Source organism: Salvelinus namaycush, chromosome 25 (assembly GCF_016432855.1).
Source record: "Salvelinus namaycush isolate Seneca chromosome 25, SaNama_1.0, whole genome shotgun sequence".
NCBI classification, from domain to species: Eukaryota; Metazoa; Chordata; class Actinopteri; order Salmoniformes; family Salmonidae; genus Salvelinus; species Salvelinus namaycush.
Genome location: NC_052331.1, coordinates 23,502,131 through 23,521,997, shown reverse-complemented (window position 1 = coordinate 23,521,997; position 19,867 = coordinate 23,502,131). Strand labels below are relative to the sequence as shown.

At 42.5% G+C, this 19,867-nt stretch overlaps 1 protein-coding gene across 1 annotated transcript in view; it reads right to left on the bottom strand.

Moving 5' to 3' along the window:
• Positions 1-19,867, bottom strand: part of brinp2 (bone morphogenetic protein/retinoic acid inducible neural-specific 2) — a 76,152-nt gene that overhangs the window by 44,189 nt on the left and 12,096 nt on the right. Inside the window, exons 2-4 of the mRNA XM_038963965.1 lie at positions 16,238-16,428; positions 14,654-14,835; positions 8,861-8,966 (exon numbers count right to left, since the gene is read on the bottom strand). Of these exons, the coding sequence (XP_038819893.1) occupies positions 8,861-8,966; positions 14,654-14,835; positions 16,238-16,428 (479 nt within the window). The remainder of the gene's footprint in view (positions 1-8,860; positions 8,967-14,653; positions 14,836-16,237; positions 16,429-19,867) is intronic.

The following is a 19,867-nucleotide window of genomic DNA, read 5'->3' as shown; positions in this document are numbered from 1 at the left end:
AAGCTTTACCCAGGTTTCCATTTTGGCCTATCAGATGTTCGTAATGGCTGCTCAGTGAAACGACCTTTCCTGATTTGTCATAGACGCTTTCTAAAAAACTTTAATGAGCAAGCCTTCCTTCATGAACTGGCCTCTGTAAAATGGTATAGAATCAGCTTGATCCCCTCTGTCGAAAATTCTTGGACCTTCTTTTTTTGATATTTTCAGTGGTATTGTTAACAAACACACCCCCTTAAAGAAAATTAGAATGAAAAACAGGTTCAGCCCCTGGTTCGACCGTGATCTTGCAGAGTTACTCCACCTCAAGAATTGCATTTGGCTGACTGGCTCTCATTCAGGCAAATGAGAAATAAGTGCACTCAGGCTATCCGGAATGCCAAAGTTAGTTACTTTAAGGAGCATTCTCTCTCTGTGGGTCTAACCCCAAGAAGTTCTGGAAAACGATTAAAGACCTGGAGAATAAACCCTCCTCCTCACAGCTGCCCATGTCCCTTAAAGTTGATGATGTGGTTGTTACTGACAAGAAGCACATGGCTGAGCTCTTTAATCACCACTTCCTTAAGTCAGGATTCCTATTTGACTCAGCCATGCCTCCTTGCCCGTCCAACATTTCTTCATCTCCCACCGCTTTTAATGCGACTATCCCCGATGCTTCTCCCTCATTTCCCCCTGCCCCGCTACAAATCCGCCATTGTTGCAACCCCTATTACCAGTCTGTTCAACTTCTCTTTCGTATCGTCCGAGATCCCTAAAGATTGGAAAGCTACCGCGGTCTTCCCCCTCTTCATTGTTGCAACCCCTATTACCAGTCTGTTCAACTTTTCTTTCGTATCGTCCGAGATCCCTAAAGATTGGAAAGCTACTGCGGTCATCCCCCTCTTCAATGGGGGTGACACTCTAGACCCAAACTGTTCTAGACCTATATCCATCCTGCCCTGCCTCTCTAAAGTCTTCGAAAGCCAAGTTAATAAACAGATCACTATGACCATTTCGAATCCCACCGTACCTTCTCTGCTGTGCAATCCGGTTTCCGAGCTGGTCACGGGTGCAACTCAGCCACGCTCAAGGTACTAAATGATATCATAACCGCCATCGATAAAAGACAGTACTGTGCAGCCGTCTTCATCGACCTGGCCAAGGCTTTCGACTCTGTCAATCATCGTATTCTTATCGGCAGACTCAATAGACTTGGTTTCTCAAATGATTGCCTCGCCTGGTTCACCAACTACTTCGCAGACAGAGTTCAGTGTGTCAAATCGGAAGGCCTGTTGTCCGGACCTCTGGCAGTCTCTATGGGGGTGCCGCAGGGTTCAATTCTCGGGCTGACTCTTTTCTCTGTATATATCAATGATGTCGCTCTTGCTGCGGGTGATCGACCTCTACGCAGACGACACCATTCTGTATACATCTGGCCCTTCTTCGGACACTGTGTTAACTAACCTCCAAACAAGCTTCAATGCCATACAACACTCCTTCTGTGGCCTCCAAGTGCTCTTAAACCGCAGTAAAACCAAATGCATGCTTTTCAACCGTTCGCTGCCCGCACCCACCCGCCCGACAAGCATCACTACCCTGGACAGTTCTGACCTAGAATATGTGGACAACTACACATATCTAGGTGGCTGGCTAGACTATACTCTCCTTCCAGACTCATATTAAACATCTCCAATCCAAAATCAAATCTAGAATTGGCTTTCTATTTCGCAACAAAGCCTCCTTCACTCACGCCGCCAAACTTACCCTAGTAAAACTGACTATCCTACCAATCCCCGACTTCGGCGATGTCATCTACAAAATAGCTTCCAATACTCTACTCAGCAAACTGGATGCAGTCTATCACAGTGCCATCCGTTTTGTCACCAAAGCCCTTTATACCACCCACCACAGCGACCTGTATGCTCTAGTCAGCTGGCCCTCGCTACATATTCGTCGCCAGACCCACTGGCTCCAGGTCATCTATAAGTCTATGCTAGGTAAAGCTCCGCCTTATCTCAGCTCACTGGTCACGATAACAACACCCACCCGTAGCACGCGCTCCAGCAGGTATATCGCACGGGTCATCCCCAAACACCTACTTTGGCCGCCTTTCCTTCCAGTTCTATGCTGCCAATGACTGGAACGAACTGCAAAAATCGCTGAAGCTGGAGATTTATATTTCCCTCACTAACTTTAAACATCAGCTATCTGAGCAGCTAACCGATCGCTGCAGCTGTACATAGTCCATCTGTAAATAGCCCACCCAATCTACTTACCTCATCCCTATATTGTTTTTATTTACTTTTCTGCTCTTTTGCACACCAGTATCTCTACTTGCACATCATCATCTGCTAATTTATCACTCCATTATCCATTTATCACTGCTAAATTATAATTACCTCACTACTATGGCCTATTTATTGCCTACCTCCTCACGCCATTTGCACACACTGTATATAGACTTTCTTTTTTTATATTGTGTTATTGACTGTACGCTTGTTTATTCCATGTGTAACTCTGTGTTGTTGTTTGTGTTGCACTGCTTTGCTTTATCTTGGCCAGGTCGCAGTTGTAAATAAGAACTTGTTCTCAACTAGCTTACCTGGTTAAATAAAGGTGAAATAAAAAATAAAAATAAAATATGCAATCTGGTTTCCGCTCAGGTTATGTATGTGTCAGTGCAACCTTAAAGGTCCTCAATGATGTCACCATTGCCCTTGATTCTAAGCAATGTTGTGATGCTATTTTTATTGACTTGGCCAAAGCTTTTGACACGGTAGACCATTCCATTCTTGTGGGCCGGCTAAGGAATATTGGTGTCTCTGAGGGGTCTTTGGCCTGGTTTGCTAACTACCTCTCTCCAAGAGTGCAGTGTATAAAGTCCGAAAATCTGCTGTTTCAGTACCCCAAGGCTCAATCCTAGGCCCCACGCTCTTCTCAATTTACATCAACAACATAGCTCAGGCAGTAGGAAGCTCTCTCATACATTTATATGCAGATGATACAGTCTTATACTCAGCTGGCCCCTCCCCGGATTTTGTGTTAAATGCTCTACAACAAAGCTTTCTTAAGTGTCCAACAAGCTTTCTCTACCCGTAACCTTGTTCTGGTCACCTCCAAAACAAAGGTAATGTGGTTTGGTAAGAAGAATGCCCCTCTCCCCACAGGTGTGATTAATACCTCTGAGGGTTTAGTGCTTGAGGTAGTCACCTCATACAAGTACTTGGGAGTTTGGCTAGACAGTACACTGTCCTTCTCTCAGCACATATCAAAGCTGCAGGCTAAAGTTAAATCTAGACTTGGTTTGCTCTATCGTAATCACTCCTCTTTCACCCCAGCTGCCAAACTAACCCTGATTCAGATGACCATCCTACCCATGCTAGAATACGGAGACATAATTTATAGATCAGCAGGTAAGGGTGCTCTCGAGCGGCTAGATGTTCTTTACCATTCGGCCATCAGATTTGCCACCAATGCTCCTTATAGGACACATCACTGCACTCTATACTCCTCTGTAAACTGGTCATCTCTGTATTCCCGTCGCAAGACCCACTGGTTGATGCTTATTTATAAAACCCTCTTAGGCCTCACTCCCCCCTATCTGAGATATCTACTGCAGCCCTCATCCTCCACATACAACACCCGTTCTGCCAGTCACATTCTGTTAAAGGTCCCCAAAGCACACACATCCCTGGGTCGCTCGTCTTTTTAGTTCGCTGCAGTTAGCGACTGGAACGAGCTGCAACAAACACTCAAACTGGACAGTTTTATCTCAATCTCTCCATTCAAAGACTCAATCATAGACACTCTTATTGACAGTTGTGGCTGCTTTGCGTGATGTATTGTTGTCTCTACCTTCTTGCCCTTTGTGCTGTTGTCTGTGCCCAATAATGTTTGTGCCATGTTTTGTGCTGCTACCATGTTGTGTTGCTACCATGTTGTTGTCATGTTGTGTAGCTACCATGTTGTGTTGTCATGTCTTGCTGCCTTGCTATGTTGTTGTCTTAGGTCTGTCTTTATGTAGTGTTGTGTTGTCTCTCTTGTCGTGATGTGTGTTTTGTCCTATACTTTTATGTTATTTTTATTTTTTATCTCAGCCCCCGTCCCCGCAGGAGGTCTTTTGCCTTTTCGTAGGCCGTCATTGTAAATAAGAATTTGTTCTTAACTGACTTGCCTAGTTAAATAAAGGTTAAATAAATAAATAAAAACATGTTCTTTAAACCATTCGTTGTTGCTAGCTATCCCTGTGGTGTCCATGGGAATGCCAGCTTGGCTAGTGAGATGCTGTTCCTCCATCCTTGGACTGTGTCCTGGCCATCTGGGCCTCATTATGTCTGATCTTTGCCCAATCATCTATTGTCTAGCCTCTCCTTCTGGACCGGTGCAGCCATGATGGACCTGCTGGTTGGACTTGCTGGGAGCCAGGGCTCCTGAGGGCTTCTCCAGGTTATGGAAGCAGCACTCAAAGGCTGAATCCCAAATGGCACCCTATTCCCTATATAGTGCACTACCTTTGGCCCTCTGGTCAAAAGTAGTGCACCGTGTATGGAATACCCGGGACCGCGTTAAAGCACTAGTCCAAAGTAGATGGATGAATCCATAACCAAAAAATCCCAAACACAAGGATGTAAAAACCTTCCTTCACAGATATGATTTATGATCTGAGATTTGATCATGCAGGACTCTGAATGAATTTCTTGAATAGTCTTGAGGAGTGAATAATGAGAGTCCACTGCTAGCTTTGAAGCACTGATCTACACCTATCTAAATCATAGGGCATTGGTTGTATAGATCAGAGCTGGAAAGAACAGTGAATAACACAAGGGTGAATACAAAGCCTTTGCCTGGAGAGTGTACTGTTTGCAATAAAGGTTATCCACCTAAATAATCACTTACATCCCGTTGAAGAGTTATGATCATTTGAAACTAATTTTCTCTTCTTGGCAAAAAAAAGTATTTTTGTGGATTCCAAGTCATTTGTCTTACAGCATAAACACACTGTACCATAAAATGAGATGAAGTGCAAGGAACATACTGAGTATATTATACACATAAAAATATAATGAACAGAAAGGGCGTCTTCATTCAAGTCAATGATGGCATAATGGGTGGACTGGCAGCCATTTTGAGTGCACTCATGCCAGGAAGTAAAAGATAGAATAAAAATATACAGGTTAAGATAAGAGGATTCTAATATCCCATTAGTCTTTGAGACCAGCTTCCGTATTCGTAATGACTGGGAGTGAATGGTTGCAGCACAAAAAGCTCACCATCAAAGTGAATTTCAGATAACTACTCAGCGAACACATGCTGTAGCATAACTGCTTTACTGTCATTCTATTCATTTATTTTAGGTGTTTTGAACATAATCTACAGCCACGTCATTACTGGATTTCCGGACCGTTGGCCATGTTTTCAATGCTAATCCTGTATAATCAGCAACGGTGCTGGTCCCATTTTTTTTCGAACACTTCCTCATGGAATTATTAAGTTGTCTTAACCTTCCCATCTTCAACCTAGAGTAAAAGTAGTGGAGGGGAGTCGGCTCAAAAATAATCGATTAATCGACTCCTTGCCCGTCGACTCCCGGTGTCGACTCATTATTTCTGGGTGTCAAGCTTCGATTCCGCAAGGAATCGACTCCTAAGATTCAGTATTTTTGCAACAGAGGAAACTATTTGCAGTAGTCTACTTCGAGAACACAAACTATCGTATCTCTCACAGTAAAGAAAGCGTGAGCTAGCGAGGGAGAGAGAGATGGGATGGGATGTGCATAGCCAGGAAGTTATGCAGGCAGGCAGACAGTTAGGCAGACTGTACGAAACGTGCATCTGTAATCAAAAGATGTAGGCTATAGGCTATCTTAATGCTGTATTTTTCAATTTCTTGGCTTGCGATGTCTAACGGAAGTTCACTAGCCTAAAGTAGGGGCTACCAATGAGTAGGCTGAGCTTTTTCTACATGCAACAGACCGAAGACCAAACACATACTAGCGTCTTTCATAGCAAAGAGAAAGAGGAGCAGGCGAGCCAGCGAGTGAAACCGCTATGCTTGGTAATCTGTATCTAGTAATATGTTGTCTAGCAATGCCTCGTAAATTCCCTAAAAGTATATTAAAGTATATATTAAGCTATCAATTAGTATGGTTAAGCTATTCTTCATAGTGCCAGTGAATTGAAGTTGAACATCGCCGAATGCATCAGTTTAATTAGGCCTAAATGTGCAATAAAAGGTATTGTGCCTATAGGTTATTTGATGAAAACCTGGCTGACTGTTGGTGTCCTAGGTCAGGGCATTCCAACCCTGTTCTTGGAGAGATACCTTCTCATAGGTTTTTGCTCCAACCCCAGTTGTAACTAACCTGATTCAGTTCATTAACCAGCCAATGGAGGCTGCTGATTCAGACACGGTAGATTAGGGTTGGAATGAAAACCTACAGGATGGTAGCTATCCACGAACAGGGTTGGAGAGCCTTGTCCTAGGCAATAGATTGCAAAGCATCCCCGCGAAACCTTTTGGAAATGGCAAGTTCACTTTCTCATCCATAAACATAGTCAGGTGCAAATACGGTTCAGCAGCTCAAATCAGCAGGATGTTGGGGCATTATTATTAGGAAGGACGTCTACCATGGATCATTAAAATAATGATTATAATCACACTTCATGAATGTTTAAATTATAGGTAGACCTATACATTTGGCAGCCAAGCATGAGTTATCAGTGTAGCTAGCCTATTATCGTCTATACATGACGTTGAGATATCTTCACACCTACAATGAAAACCTCCAATTAAAACTTCAAATTAAAACCTCGTAAGAGTCAATTAAATTTGAAAAAATTTGGAATTACAGGGGGCAGTTTTGAAAAACGAATCCTGTGTGAATCATCCCCTGGAATAATGCACATGCTTGGATAATAATTACAAAACCAACATCTCTAGTAATTCCCGTCCGAATAGGGCTACAACATGGCAAAGAATAGGCTTATCAGCGTTGAGTGCTCCGCATCATCCCATGGGATCAGTCAAGGCTGCACACAGCAGAAATATCACTGAAATATTGTAGTACCTACACATTACCTTCTAAATTCAAACAAAAAGGCCTTTTATAGGCTAAATTGGTGAGCAAATGGGCAGCATCATGCTCATGCCTGTCCTCTAGAACGCAAATGTAGTCTTTCTAGTAGGACTCTGCAATAATGAGGTGGTGTCTACGTGTGTGCGCATCCATTTCAGCGTGTTTTGGGAGTCGAGCAAGAGTCGACTCCTACGACTCTAACCACAGGAATCGGAGTCGACTCCACAAATCCTGGAGTTGTGCACCATTAAGGGCGAGTAAAATGGTCAAAGTGAGGTGTTCTCTCTTTTGTGTCTGGAAGTAACTAGCAAGCTATCCAACGTTAGCCAGTTAGCTTGGGTGCTTGACTCCCGTTGAGAGGTCAGAACGCAACCCTACTCCTCGGCCAGAGCGTCCAGTGTGCGCTCTGAACGCTACGAGAGAGAAACACTCTGAATTTACGAAAGGACAATCTGATAACGCTCTGAATAACACTCTGGCACTCCAGATTGAATTTACGAACACACCCTAAGTAAAAGCAGAACATGTACCATTAAATCTGTGCCGTGAATTGTTGAGTCAACTCAACGGACATTACAAAAAATACATTCCATTGCATGAGCCACATCATTTAGCATCATTTGAATGAACATTCTACATTACCATGGCAATCCAGCATCAGTTGATAGAACATTCCAAAATACCATGGAAATTACTGCATCTTATAAAACTGGTTGTTTGGATCCTAGACGCTGATAGCAGGGAGTTAGAGCACCACAATTCCCGCATTCCACGGGTAATGCCTGTATCAGTTCCATTAGATTTATCAATGCACATCCACTGTCCCATAGCCCAGCCAGTCAATTTATAAACTTAATGGAAAAAAGTGTCTAGAGAATTATTTCCACATTCTACTAGCCTAGCATTTGGTTTGGTACAGCAGGGTTAATATAAGCCTCGCTGCGTGCCTATCCGTGCCTATGTTGCATTTTTTTTTTTGCGATCTCCTCCATGCTCTGCATATGAACGTGACTGACAGCTTCTCTGATCCAGGTGAATTCATTTATCAGGATCATTATAATGGATATATCCAAAGAATTGGCAATAGAAACAAAGGTAAAACAAATGAAAATGCACATACTTTGCTGTCATTTCAGCTGCTTGATGTGATTGTGTGTTAGCTGTAGTTGGCTAACTACCTAGCAAAAGAGAAGTAATGTTAGCCTAGCTATCCTCCATAACTATCTTATTGACTCGACAATCAGCTAGCTGGTTGTTGCCTATTTATAAATAATTTATTAAAGTTCTTGACTATCTTGTAATCATTGAACCTCTGTTAGCTAGCTACATGCCAATGATTTGTTGGCATGTATTTCATTCTATTATTGTGGAATTAATAGAATGAACAACTGGGTCAAAAACATAAGAATAGAAGTAACGACCAGCCTCATTGGTTAGCAACTTCAGAACCTCAGAACTAACAACTGACTTTTACCCGGACTATATTGTCTAGTGGAAGGATGTATAAAAAACAAATTTACTCATTTTTGTAAAATGTCGTTAATCTTTTTTGTTATATATATATATATGTTGGCAACCGTTTTATAAAAGCAATAATGCCCTCGAACCCATGGATTATCAAGTGATAACTCCCTCCTAAGAGCTGTTTCCCAGCCCTTGGCTTTGCCTCGGGACAAAGAACAGCTCTTACCAATCAAATTGCCAGGGTTAGAGCTTCCAAGACAGTTTTATTCATTCTATTTCTATGATTATACACAAATATAGTAGAACACAGTCCAACCATTTTGAGAAAGGAGTAAAATAGCTTACCTTTTAGATGTATTTTATTTTCAGGACTGTGTACCAAGACAGAGCTAACAGAATCAAGGCTGTCATAGTTACTGCATCCAAGTGGCCCAGTCCTAGTTTCTGTTACCTAGGAAACAAGGAGATATTTTAATGCCTTATTACTGGTGAATCATGCACCTGTTTGTTTCCGTTTCTGGCAGTAAAGTAAACAGTACGGGCGGTTTCTAACCATACCAAAATACTTCTGCAATCATCTGAGACGATAGTCAGAGAACCATCATCTGTACTATTTTTCAGATGTCACATCTGTCAAAAAATGCTATCTTGCCAAAAGCCAGGAGAAATCTGAAAAAAAGAAATGATGCCCCTGCAACTCCTGTCATTGAAATATGAATGATATATGAATAATATACAGTAGTACGGAGCTCAAAAATTAAAAAGGCAACAGTGAAAACGCAAGATCCTGTACATATAAGACTTTCCAAAAAAAAGGTTCCGAAAGGGTTCTTCAGCTGTACCCATAGGAGAACCCTTTTGGTTCCAGGTAGAACCCTTTTGGGTTTCATATAGAACCCTCTGTGGAAAGGGTTCTACATGGAACTCAAAAGTAATTATTTAAAGGGTTCTCCTATGGGGACAGCCGATGAACCCTTTTAGGTTCTAGATAGCATATTTAAGAGTGCAGTTAGTTATTGGATGAGAAGAATGTACAAGAACACAATAGTGAAAGATGTTGGTTTGTGAGTATAGGCTAATGATGGGAGACCTAGCAATAAATACTAATGATATGCCTCTGGCTGAGCAATTCTGACCAGTAAATTATGTTTTACAAATGATGTGATGTCACTTTGTCCTCATAAAATCTCACCCATCAATATAAACCTCCCTTGCAAATCTCCTTCCAAATCTCCCTTGCAGTTATGTAGGAGTAAGATTGTATTTATTGTCAAAGAAATGCTGCCAGTAAGCTACAATAGACTCAATTAATATGGCATTTTACAAATTATTCATTGTAAAATATTGTTTTTCAATCGACCCCTGTCAAACAATACCAAGTCAGTGCAACAATACATTCTATGCATTGTGGACCATACTGCATTCGTCTTACTGTTGTGTCTGTGAAGGTATCTGTGAATGTTTCAACTACAGTTGTGTCCGTTGAATCTGTTTCAACTATAAGACTGCAATTTATTCAGACTAAATTGAAGTACTTCATGGTCACCCTGCATTACCATAAGACAATATATTTAATTCCTCCTCCAAAGGTTTCATTGCAACCACAAAGCCTAAAGGCACGTACACAGACAGGTCAAGCACATCCCACTCTCTCCTGGATGATTAGCTGAGTTGACAGAGCATTGAGGAGCAGGTGGCTCACATACTAGAGATGATAATTTTGCAAAAATGTAACCAGCAGCTTCTCGTCTTGAAGCACTGCAGGGCTTCTCGTCTTCTTAATGTGAGTGTTAAACTGTCTATCCTTTCATATACTTTTAAACACGGATTCCTGGTGCTTCATAATGTTATTTAGACGGTTCTGCTGTCTGCCAGTTAGCTTGGATACATATAACTAGTACAGCCTTGTAACGATCGTCGTCATATTCCTCCTCCTCGGATGAGGAGGAGCATGGATCAGACCAACACGCAGCGAGGTATGTGGACATAATGATTTATTAGACAAACGACGAAACACAAAATAACACTTTAGAAAAACAAAATAGTAAAACGAACTAAACAGACCTAAACTTACGAACTTACATGAAACGAAGAACACACGAACAGGAACAGACAAACCGAAACAGTCCCGTGTGGTAACATGTACTGACACGGAAGACAACCACCCACAAACAAACAGTGTGAAAACACCTACCTTAATATGATTCTCAATCAGAGGAGATGAAAACCACCTGCCTCTAATTGAGAACCATATCAGGTACCCAAAACCAACATAGAAACAGAAAACATAGACTGCCCACCCAAACTCACGTCCTGACCAACTAACACATACAAAAACTAACAGAAAACAGGTCAGGAACGTGACATAACCCCCCCCTTAAGGTGCGAACTCCGGGCGCACCAGCACAAAGTTTAGGGGAGGGTCTGGGTGGGCATCTGACCACGGTGGTGGCTCAGGCTCTGGGCGAGGTCCCCACCCCACCATAGTCAATCCCAGCTTACGTTTCCCCCTACGACTGACCACCCTCCTATTCCACCCACTTAATTTTTTGGGTAACATCGAGACAAGGGGCAGCACCGGGACAAGGGACAGCACCGGGATAGAGAGATAGCTCGAAACAAAGAGGTAGGTCAGGATAGAGAGGTAGCTCAGGATAGAGGGGCAACTCCGGACTGAAGGGCAGCTCCGGACAGAGAGACAGCTCTGGACTGAGGGGCAGTTCTGGATGGCTGGCTCTGGACTGGGTGGCAGCTCCGGACTGGGTGGCAGCTCCGGACTGGGTGGCAGCTCCGGACTGGGTGGCAGCTCCGGACTGTAGGGCAGCTCATGACTGTAGGGCAGCTCATGACTGTAGGGCAGCTCATGACTGGAGGGCAGCTCATGACTGTAGGGCAGCTCATGACTGGAGGGCAGCTCATGACTGTAGGGCAGCTCATGACTGTAGGGCAGCTCCTGACTGGCTGGCGGCTCTGGCAGCTCCTGACTGGCTGGCGGCTCTGGCAGCTCCTGACTGGCTGGCGGCTCTGGCAGCTCCTGACTGGCTGGCGGCTCTGGCAGCTCCTGACTGGCTGGCGGCTCTGGCAGCTCCTGACTGACGGACGGCTCTAGCGGCTCCTGACTGACGGACGGCTCTAATGGCTCGGGACAGACGGGCGGCTCTAATGGCTCGTGGCAGACGGATGGCTCAGAAGGCGCTGGGCAGACGGATGGCTCAGAAGGCGCTGGGCAGACGGATGGCTCAGACGGCGCTGGGCAGACGGATGGCTCAGACGGCGCTGGGCAGACGGATGGCTCAGACGGCGCTGGGCAGACAGATGGCTCAGACGGTGCTGGGCAGACAGATGGCTCAGACGGTGCTGGGCAGACAGATGGCTCAGACGGTGCTGGGCAGACGAGCAGTGCAGGCGGCGTTGGGCAGACAGCCGACTCTGCCCTGCTGAGGCGCACAGTAGGCCTGGTGCGTGGTGCCGGAACTGGTGGTACCGGACTGGAGACACGCACCTCAAGGCTAGTGCGGGGACCAGGAACAGGGCACACTGGACTCTCGATACGCACTATAGGCCTGGTGCGTGGTACCGGAACTGGAGGTACCGGGCTGACGGCACGCACCACAGGGAGAGTGCGTGGAGGAGGAACAGGGCTCTGGAGACGCACTGGAAGCCTGGTGCGTGGTGTAGGCACTGGTGGTACTGAGCTGGGGCGGGAAGGTGGCGCCGGATATACCGGACCGTGCAGGCGTACTGGCTCCTTTGAGCACTGAGCCTGCCCAACCTTACCTGGTTGCATGCTCCCCGTAGCCCGTCCAGTGCGGGGAGGTGGAATAACCCGCACTGGGCTGTGTTGGCGAACCGGGGACACCATGCGTAAGGCTGGTGCCATGTACACCGGCCCGAGGAGACGTACTGGAGGCCAGATATGTTGAGCCGGCTTCATGGCACTTGGCTCAATGCTCACTCTAGCCCTACCAGTGCGGGGAGGTGGAATAACCCGCACCGGGCTATGCACACGTACAGGAGACACCGTGCGCTCTACTGCGTAACACGGTGTCTGCCCGTACTCCCGCTCTCCACGGTTAGCCTGGGAAGTGGGCGCAGGTCTCCTACCTGCCCTAGACCCACTACCTCGTAGCCCCCCCCCAAGAAATTTTTGGGTTGTACTTGCGGGCTTTTCGGGCTTCCGTGCTAGACGCGTCCCCTCATAACGCCGGTTCCTCTCTCCGGTTTCCTCCGCTCTCCGAGCTGCCTCCAGCTGTTCCCATGGGCGGCGATTCACTCCAACTTTAGCCCATGGTCCTTTTCCTTCCATGATTTCCTCCCAAGACCAGAAATCCTGCTTCGTGCGCTGTCCGTTAACCCGCTGCTTGATCCGGGTTTGGTGGGTGGTTCTGTAACGATCGTCGTCATATTCCTCCTCCTCGGATGAGGAGGAGCATGGATCAGACCAACACGCAGCGAGGTATGTGGACATAATGATTTATTAGACAAACGACGAAACACAAAATAACACTTTAGAAAAACAAAATAGTAAAACGAACTAAACAGACCTAAACTTACGAACTTACATGAAACGAAGAACACACGAACAGGAACAGACAAACCGAAACAGTCCCGCGTGGTAACATGTACTGACACGGAAGACAACCACCCACAAACAAACAGTGTGAAAACACCTACCTTAATATGATTCTCAATCAGAGGAGATGAAAACCACCTGCCTCTAATTGAGAACCATATCAGGTACCCAAAACCAACATAGAAACAGAAAACATAGACTGCCCACCCAAACTCACGTCCTGACCAACTAACACATACAAAAACTAACAGAAAACAGGTCAGGAACGTGACAAGCCTATTGTGAAACTTTCTGACAAACATGATGGTACCAGTACTCTGTAAAATGGTAATGGTAGCTCTATAGACTTTGACAAATAATCTTACATTCCAAACAGAGCTATTGAAGTAGATTGAGTTAAATGCAGTTTAAAGTAGATCAAGCTGGAGCATACATTATAGGACTGTTACTAGGATCATGTCATATTGCTATCATTATCGTTATATTTTGCTCTCGGTGTAGTCTAAGCTCAAACATACTTGCAATATCCTGAGGACAATGGAGTGTCATAACAAATAATGACATTGTACTGTATGTGGTCATGATGACAGTGAAGTGTACCATAGGTCAAATGGGACATTTGTCCTCTAGAGGAAACCAGAGAACAACAGAGATCAAATGGTATGTAGCTGTGCTGGTAAATACCCAGAAAGTATTTACTCTAAAATACTCTAACATATACTGTAACCCATTTGTCAATTTAAGGTACAATATGAATGACTAGCTTACCAGGATGTTGTCTAAATAAGGGAAAGTCTGATCATTAAAAGCACAAAATACCCCATTTGAATCTAATTGGCAAATTGGAAAATCCCCAGTTGCAATGCATTACAGTACAGACTGTATGGCACTTTCTCCTTGGTGTAAAATAACATCTGAAAAGCTTTTTAAGAGCCACAGCACAACATGTTGGGAAGCAAGTATCTAAAATCACGATCAAGTCCGAAATGTTCAGAAAAAGTTATTTTATCCGAGATGAAAAGTTGGAAAATCTTACAGACGTTATTTGAATAAACGTTGAAAGCCAACCCTGTCCACCCACTCGCCTCCTGTCATCATGATACATCAGTACTCGATGCATGCAGATGAGAATACTGCCTTTTAAAGTGTGTGTGTGTGTGTGTGTGTGTGTGTGTGTGTGTGTGTGTGTGTGTGTGTGTGTGTGTGTGTGTGTGTGTGTGTGTGTGTGTGTGTGTGTGTGTGTGTGTGTGTGTGTGTGTGTGTAGAACTCAAATGTATGCTGAGTAATTAGCTGCTAAGCAACAAAACATTACCCATGCAACCTTTTTTTACTGGAGTTGAGCATTGTATTACAGACACACGGAACGATTTCTCAATGCCAAAGGTCTCAGTAGCCTACCACCTTTCTGTTTCACATTCAAATGAAAACTAACCGGCCAAATACAACTTCCATGTACAACCCACTGACAAATTGGATATACTCTAGCAAACTAATCGAATATATTCTGAAAAAGAAACTGGATGCTTCAATGACTGAGTGTCCTTGAGAGTAGCAGTAGATTTACCTTTATGGCGGAGGTGGCTATCTGTAGGTGGTGAAGTCTTCTTAAGGTGCTCTCGCGGTCTGTGAAATAAGAGGCAGCCAACTGATGCAGTACTTCCAGGGAGACCACCGAGCTGTTTCCCTGTCCCTCCGATTTCTTACTGAGCTTCTGCTTATCCAGGAAGATTGTCAACGATTCTTCTCCTGTAGAAAGAAATAATAGAAGAGAAGAGAAAAGAAAAGAAGAATATAATGACTTTTTTTCCCCAGAGGGAACTTCAGTCAAATATACACACAGTCCTTAATACTAAGGAACAACTAGAACAACTTGCTCACTCATAATGACAATACATTTGTAATACTTGTTGAGAGTAATGGGTGACATCATCCTTCACGAGAGGAATTAACGGAGGTATTCAGACAAAAGTTCATAGACTGCAGACAGATTATAAAGGTCTATCTCTGTCTTGTATGAAACCCCAGACTTTTCAAAGTAACACCATAGTATTCACATGGTTCTGCTAGACCAGACAGTGTGCGTAGCTCTCTTCTACCTTGAGGCTATGAGATACCATCAGTACCCAGCAAAAGAATGTGTGCATTGCTATTTGCAATCATCTCATTAGCATGCAGTGTATGGCCCATCCCTTTTGATTTGAGCCATTGATTACAAAAGCTCACTATGGCTTTGCCACTGCATTCATCTCTCTTGTCATTTAGACTCTGTAGCTTCACTTCATCAATCCACCATTAAGTGACATCATAATTAGTGCCAACATCTCATCAGACATAATATTCTGGTTGATGTCACAGCAAATGTTTTGAGACCAGGACCATGACTGTTCAATCAATTATTTAGATGCAATCTCAAACTATAACTATTGAAATTTCCTTATGTATTCAGCAGTACCTCAATCATGGATTGTCAAATCAACACCAAGCAGATTTTGTCCATACTAACAGAGAATAACTGACAATATGTATTGAAGCTAGAATCCTTAATTTAAATAATAACAAAGCGTTCTAACTGCCCCTGTTTCGCTAAAAAGCTAAGGGATGGTGCTGGAAAACCACTCAAATTCATAGACAGAGCTATGGTTGCAGGAACATCCATAATATGAAAGGTATAGTTTTAACCATGTTTTGAGGCTATACAGTGTTTGTTTACATTTAGGTAGTTTACAAACATAGGAGTAAAACAAGCTTGTATTTTGGGTTATGAATAACAGTTGAACTAAGCTCATTGGGCATTTATAAGTTATATTCTTCATTAACAATGGATATACCTCTTTATGAGTCCAAAAAGTGATGTAGCAACTAAGGATTCTTGCTTTAATGTTAACTTATGTTGAATAACGTTAGTAAAAACAAAGTTTCTGTTGACATAAATTACCGATATGACACTGTCACCAGTAATACCATGAGCACAGTGTTCCAAATATGAGTAACCTTTGGCTTGTTTTGAGGCAGTCAACATAATCAATATCTAAGGAGATGACATTACACTGAAGCTATTTTGAGAACAAACTGCGAAGCGCAACCACATCCCTTAGCCACATAGCCTAGAGCTAAGTGCCACTGAGTCGGTGTATGTGAAGCTGCTTACCTCCTAGCGTAGCAGACACCAAAAAGTGTGTCCCATATTTCTTTATCAAGTTCTCGTGGATCTGCTGCAGACTTGGCCTTCGACCCAGCAGCCTCAGGTTGCGTAGAAACTCCGGCGCCAGTGGCAAGGGGGCCTTAAAAACGTCCCTCTTCTCTGTAGCCAAGCTGTTTACTTTCCAATGGCTGAATTCCCTGCAAGTGAACCATGGGAGAATTTGGAAATTTGGAATAATCTGATTCATGGTGATTGGGTCATTTCATAGGTTGATACTTGCATATGTGAGAGAATTCAAATATCAAGATATAGAAGATATAGCTTGATGTGCATACATTTGAAATAAAAACTATTATTCAATTTGAATATTAATATATGTATGTATTCCTTCAGAACAAAAAATAACAAAACAGCGACAATAACATGCTATTGTCCCAATGGGAAAAATAGAACTTGACATTCCACATCAACACTTATTTTGCAGATTATTTGAAGTCAGGATTACAATAGTCACAACCAGCTGTTACATTAGTTGTGTATGATTATCATAGACATTAAATACATTTTCACTTACATGACAACATACACAACATGGAAAGTGTTTGATCATGATTCAGTGAAAGAAAGTATAGAAAACATGTTTAGTCCAACCTAACACTACATAGACATTATGCCACAGGAATAACATTGGTAGTGCAATGTAAGTACAAGGTAATTAAACTGTAAACGCATACTGTTACACAATTTCAAAGACTAAGAACAACGTTACAGTCCAACTCTTTAGTCATATCCCAGTTTACCTATTTGTTTATGGTCTTGCCTACAGCTAGCAACCTGTTTTTTCAATTATATGACCCAAAAAATATTCCATTTTATTTGGAACAGCAAAACAATTAATATGAATTCGGAGCTTAGAAATGATTGAATATTAGAGAATTAGACTTCTCACTAAAAGGCATCAGTCATACAAAAGTTATACTTAAATCCAAACGGGTTCTCTAGCAGATAAGTAAGAATGTCTCACCCCATGTTGACAAACGGCCTTTTTCCCCTTTATTCAGATTACATCCTCTCACTTTCAGTTATTTGAAAATGAACTCATCTCCAAAATATCGCTATTTTTAAAATAAGCCATAGAAAGTTGCTTGCAATTTCAGTTTAATCCACCAGAAAAACAGAACAAATAATACAACAACTATTGTGGTTAAACTCAAATGGACTTGACTGTCGGCCTTGCATTAAAGACCAAAATTGGTTAAAGAAAAGTGTGATAAATAAAAAAGCATACCAGTTTAATTTAAGGACCAACAAATTAATAGCTGTGCCATATAGATTGCAAAATATTTTGGAAGAGATTGTCAATGTTCCGATTCCATGGCACATGGTTTATGAACTAATACGCAAAACAACGCCGGATGCAAAACTTAGAATTGTTCAATTTAAATGATTATTCAAAGTTCTTGCAACCAATATAATGTTATATATATATATGGGGGATACAACCATCCCAGCTCTGCAGATTATTATTATTATTTTTTACCCCATTTTTCTCCCCAATTTCGTGGTATCCAATTGTTAGTAGTTACTGTCTTGTCTCATCGCTACAACTCCCGTACGGGCTCGGGAGAGATGAAGGTCGAGAGCTATGCGTCCTCCGAAACACAACCCAACCAAGCTGAGTCCGTAAAATGTCTATACTATAGGTTCAGAACTTTTGTGAAACAGCACAGTTAATAATATATGGCAAATAGAAATCAAACTGGATTGTCTTCAGAAATAGATGGGAGGGGTTGAGGGTAGCAGAAAGATAGGAGTAAAAACAAACAAAAGATAGCTATTGTAAAATAGATTGTGTCTGTAAAATGTATATAGTATGTATTAGCTGGAAGTGGAAACTTAAGTGTTGTTGTTCATTAGTTGACTCCATTTAGGGGAGGGGTGGTGGAGTTAGTGGAAAATAATAAAGGAAAATATATTTTTAAAAGATGTGTATATATATATATATATATGTATATGTATTTTATATGTATGTGTGTTTGTATGTACAGTTGAAGTCGGAAGTTTACATACACCTTAGCCAACTACATTTAAACTCAGTTTTTCACAATTCCTGACATTTAATCCTAGTAAAAATTCCCTGTCTTAGGTCAGTTAGGATCACCACTTCATTTTAAGAATGTGAAATGTCAGAATAATAGTAGAGAGAATTATTTATTTCAGCTTTTATTTCTTTCAACACATTCCCAGTTGGTCAGATGTTTACATACAGTCAATTAGTATTTGGTAGCATTGCCTTTAAATTGTTTAACTTGGGTCAATCGTTTCCGGTAGCCTTCCACAAGCTTCCCACAATAAGTTGGGTGAATTTTGGCCCATTCCTCCTGACAGAGCTGGTGTAACTGAGTTAGGTTTGTAGGCCTCCTTGCTTGCACACGCTTTTTGAGTTCTGCCCACACATTTTCTATAGGATTTAGGTCAGGGCTTTGTGATGGCCACTCCAATACCTTGACATTGTTGTCCTTAAATTTTGCCACAACTTTCAGAAGTATGCTTGGGGTCATTGTCCATTTGGAAGACCCATTTGCGACCAAACTTTAACTTTAACTTCCAGTCTTGAGATGTTGCTTCAATGGATATGGATACTTTTGTACCTGTTTCCTCCAGTATCTTCACAAGGTCCTTTGCTGTTGTTCTGGGATTGAATTGCACTTTTCGCACCAAAGTACGTTCATCTCTAGGAGACAGAACCCGTCTCCTTCCTGAGCGGTATGACGGCTGCGTGGTCCCATGGTGTTTATACTTGTGTACTATTGTTTGTACAGATGAGTGTGGTACCTTCAGGCGTTTGGAAATTGCTCCCAAGGATGAACCAGACTTGTAGAGGTCTACATTTTTTTTCGGAGGTCTTGGCTGATTTCTTTTGATTTTCTCATGATGTCAAGCAAAGAGGCACCGAGTTTAAAGGTAGGCATTGAAATACATCCACAGGTACACCTCCAATTGACTCAAATTATGTAAATTAGCCTATCAGAAGCTTCTAAAGCCATGACATCATTTTCTGGAATTGTCCAAGCTGTTTAAAGGCATAGTCAGCTTAGTGTATGTAAACTTCTGACCACTTGACTTGTGATACAGTGAATTATAAGTGAAATAATCTGACTGTAAACAATTGTTGGAAAAAGTACAAAGTAGATGTCCTAACCGACTTGCCGAAACTATAGTTTGTTAACAAGAAATTTGTGGAGGGGTTGAAAAAGGAGTTTTAATGACTCCAACCCAAGTGTATGTAAACTTCCGACTTCATCTGTATGTGTATATATGTACAGTGCATTCAGAAAGTATTCAGACCACTTGACTTTTTCCACATTTTGTTGCGCCTTATTCTAAAATGTCCTTATTTACATAAGTATTCAGACCCTTTGCTATGAGACTCAAAATTAAGCTCAGGTGCATCCTGTTTCCATTGATCATCCTTGAGATGTTTCTACAACTTGATTGTAGTCCACCTGTGGTAAATTCAATTGATTGGACATGATATGGTCTCATAGTTGAAAGTGGATGTCTGAGCAAAAACTAAGCCATGAGGTCGAAGGAATTGTCCATAGAGCTCCGAGACAGGATTGTGTCGAGGCACAG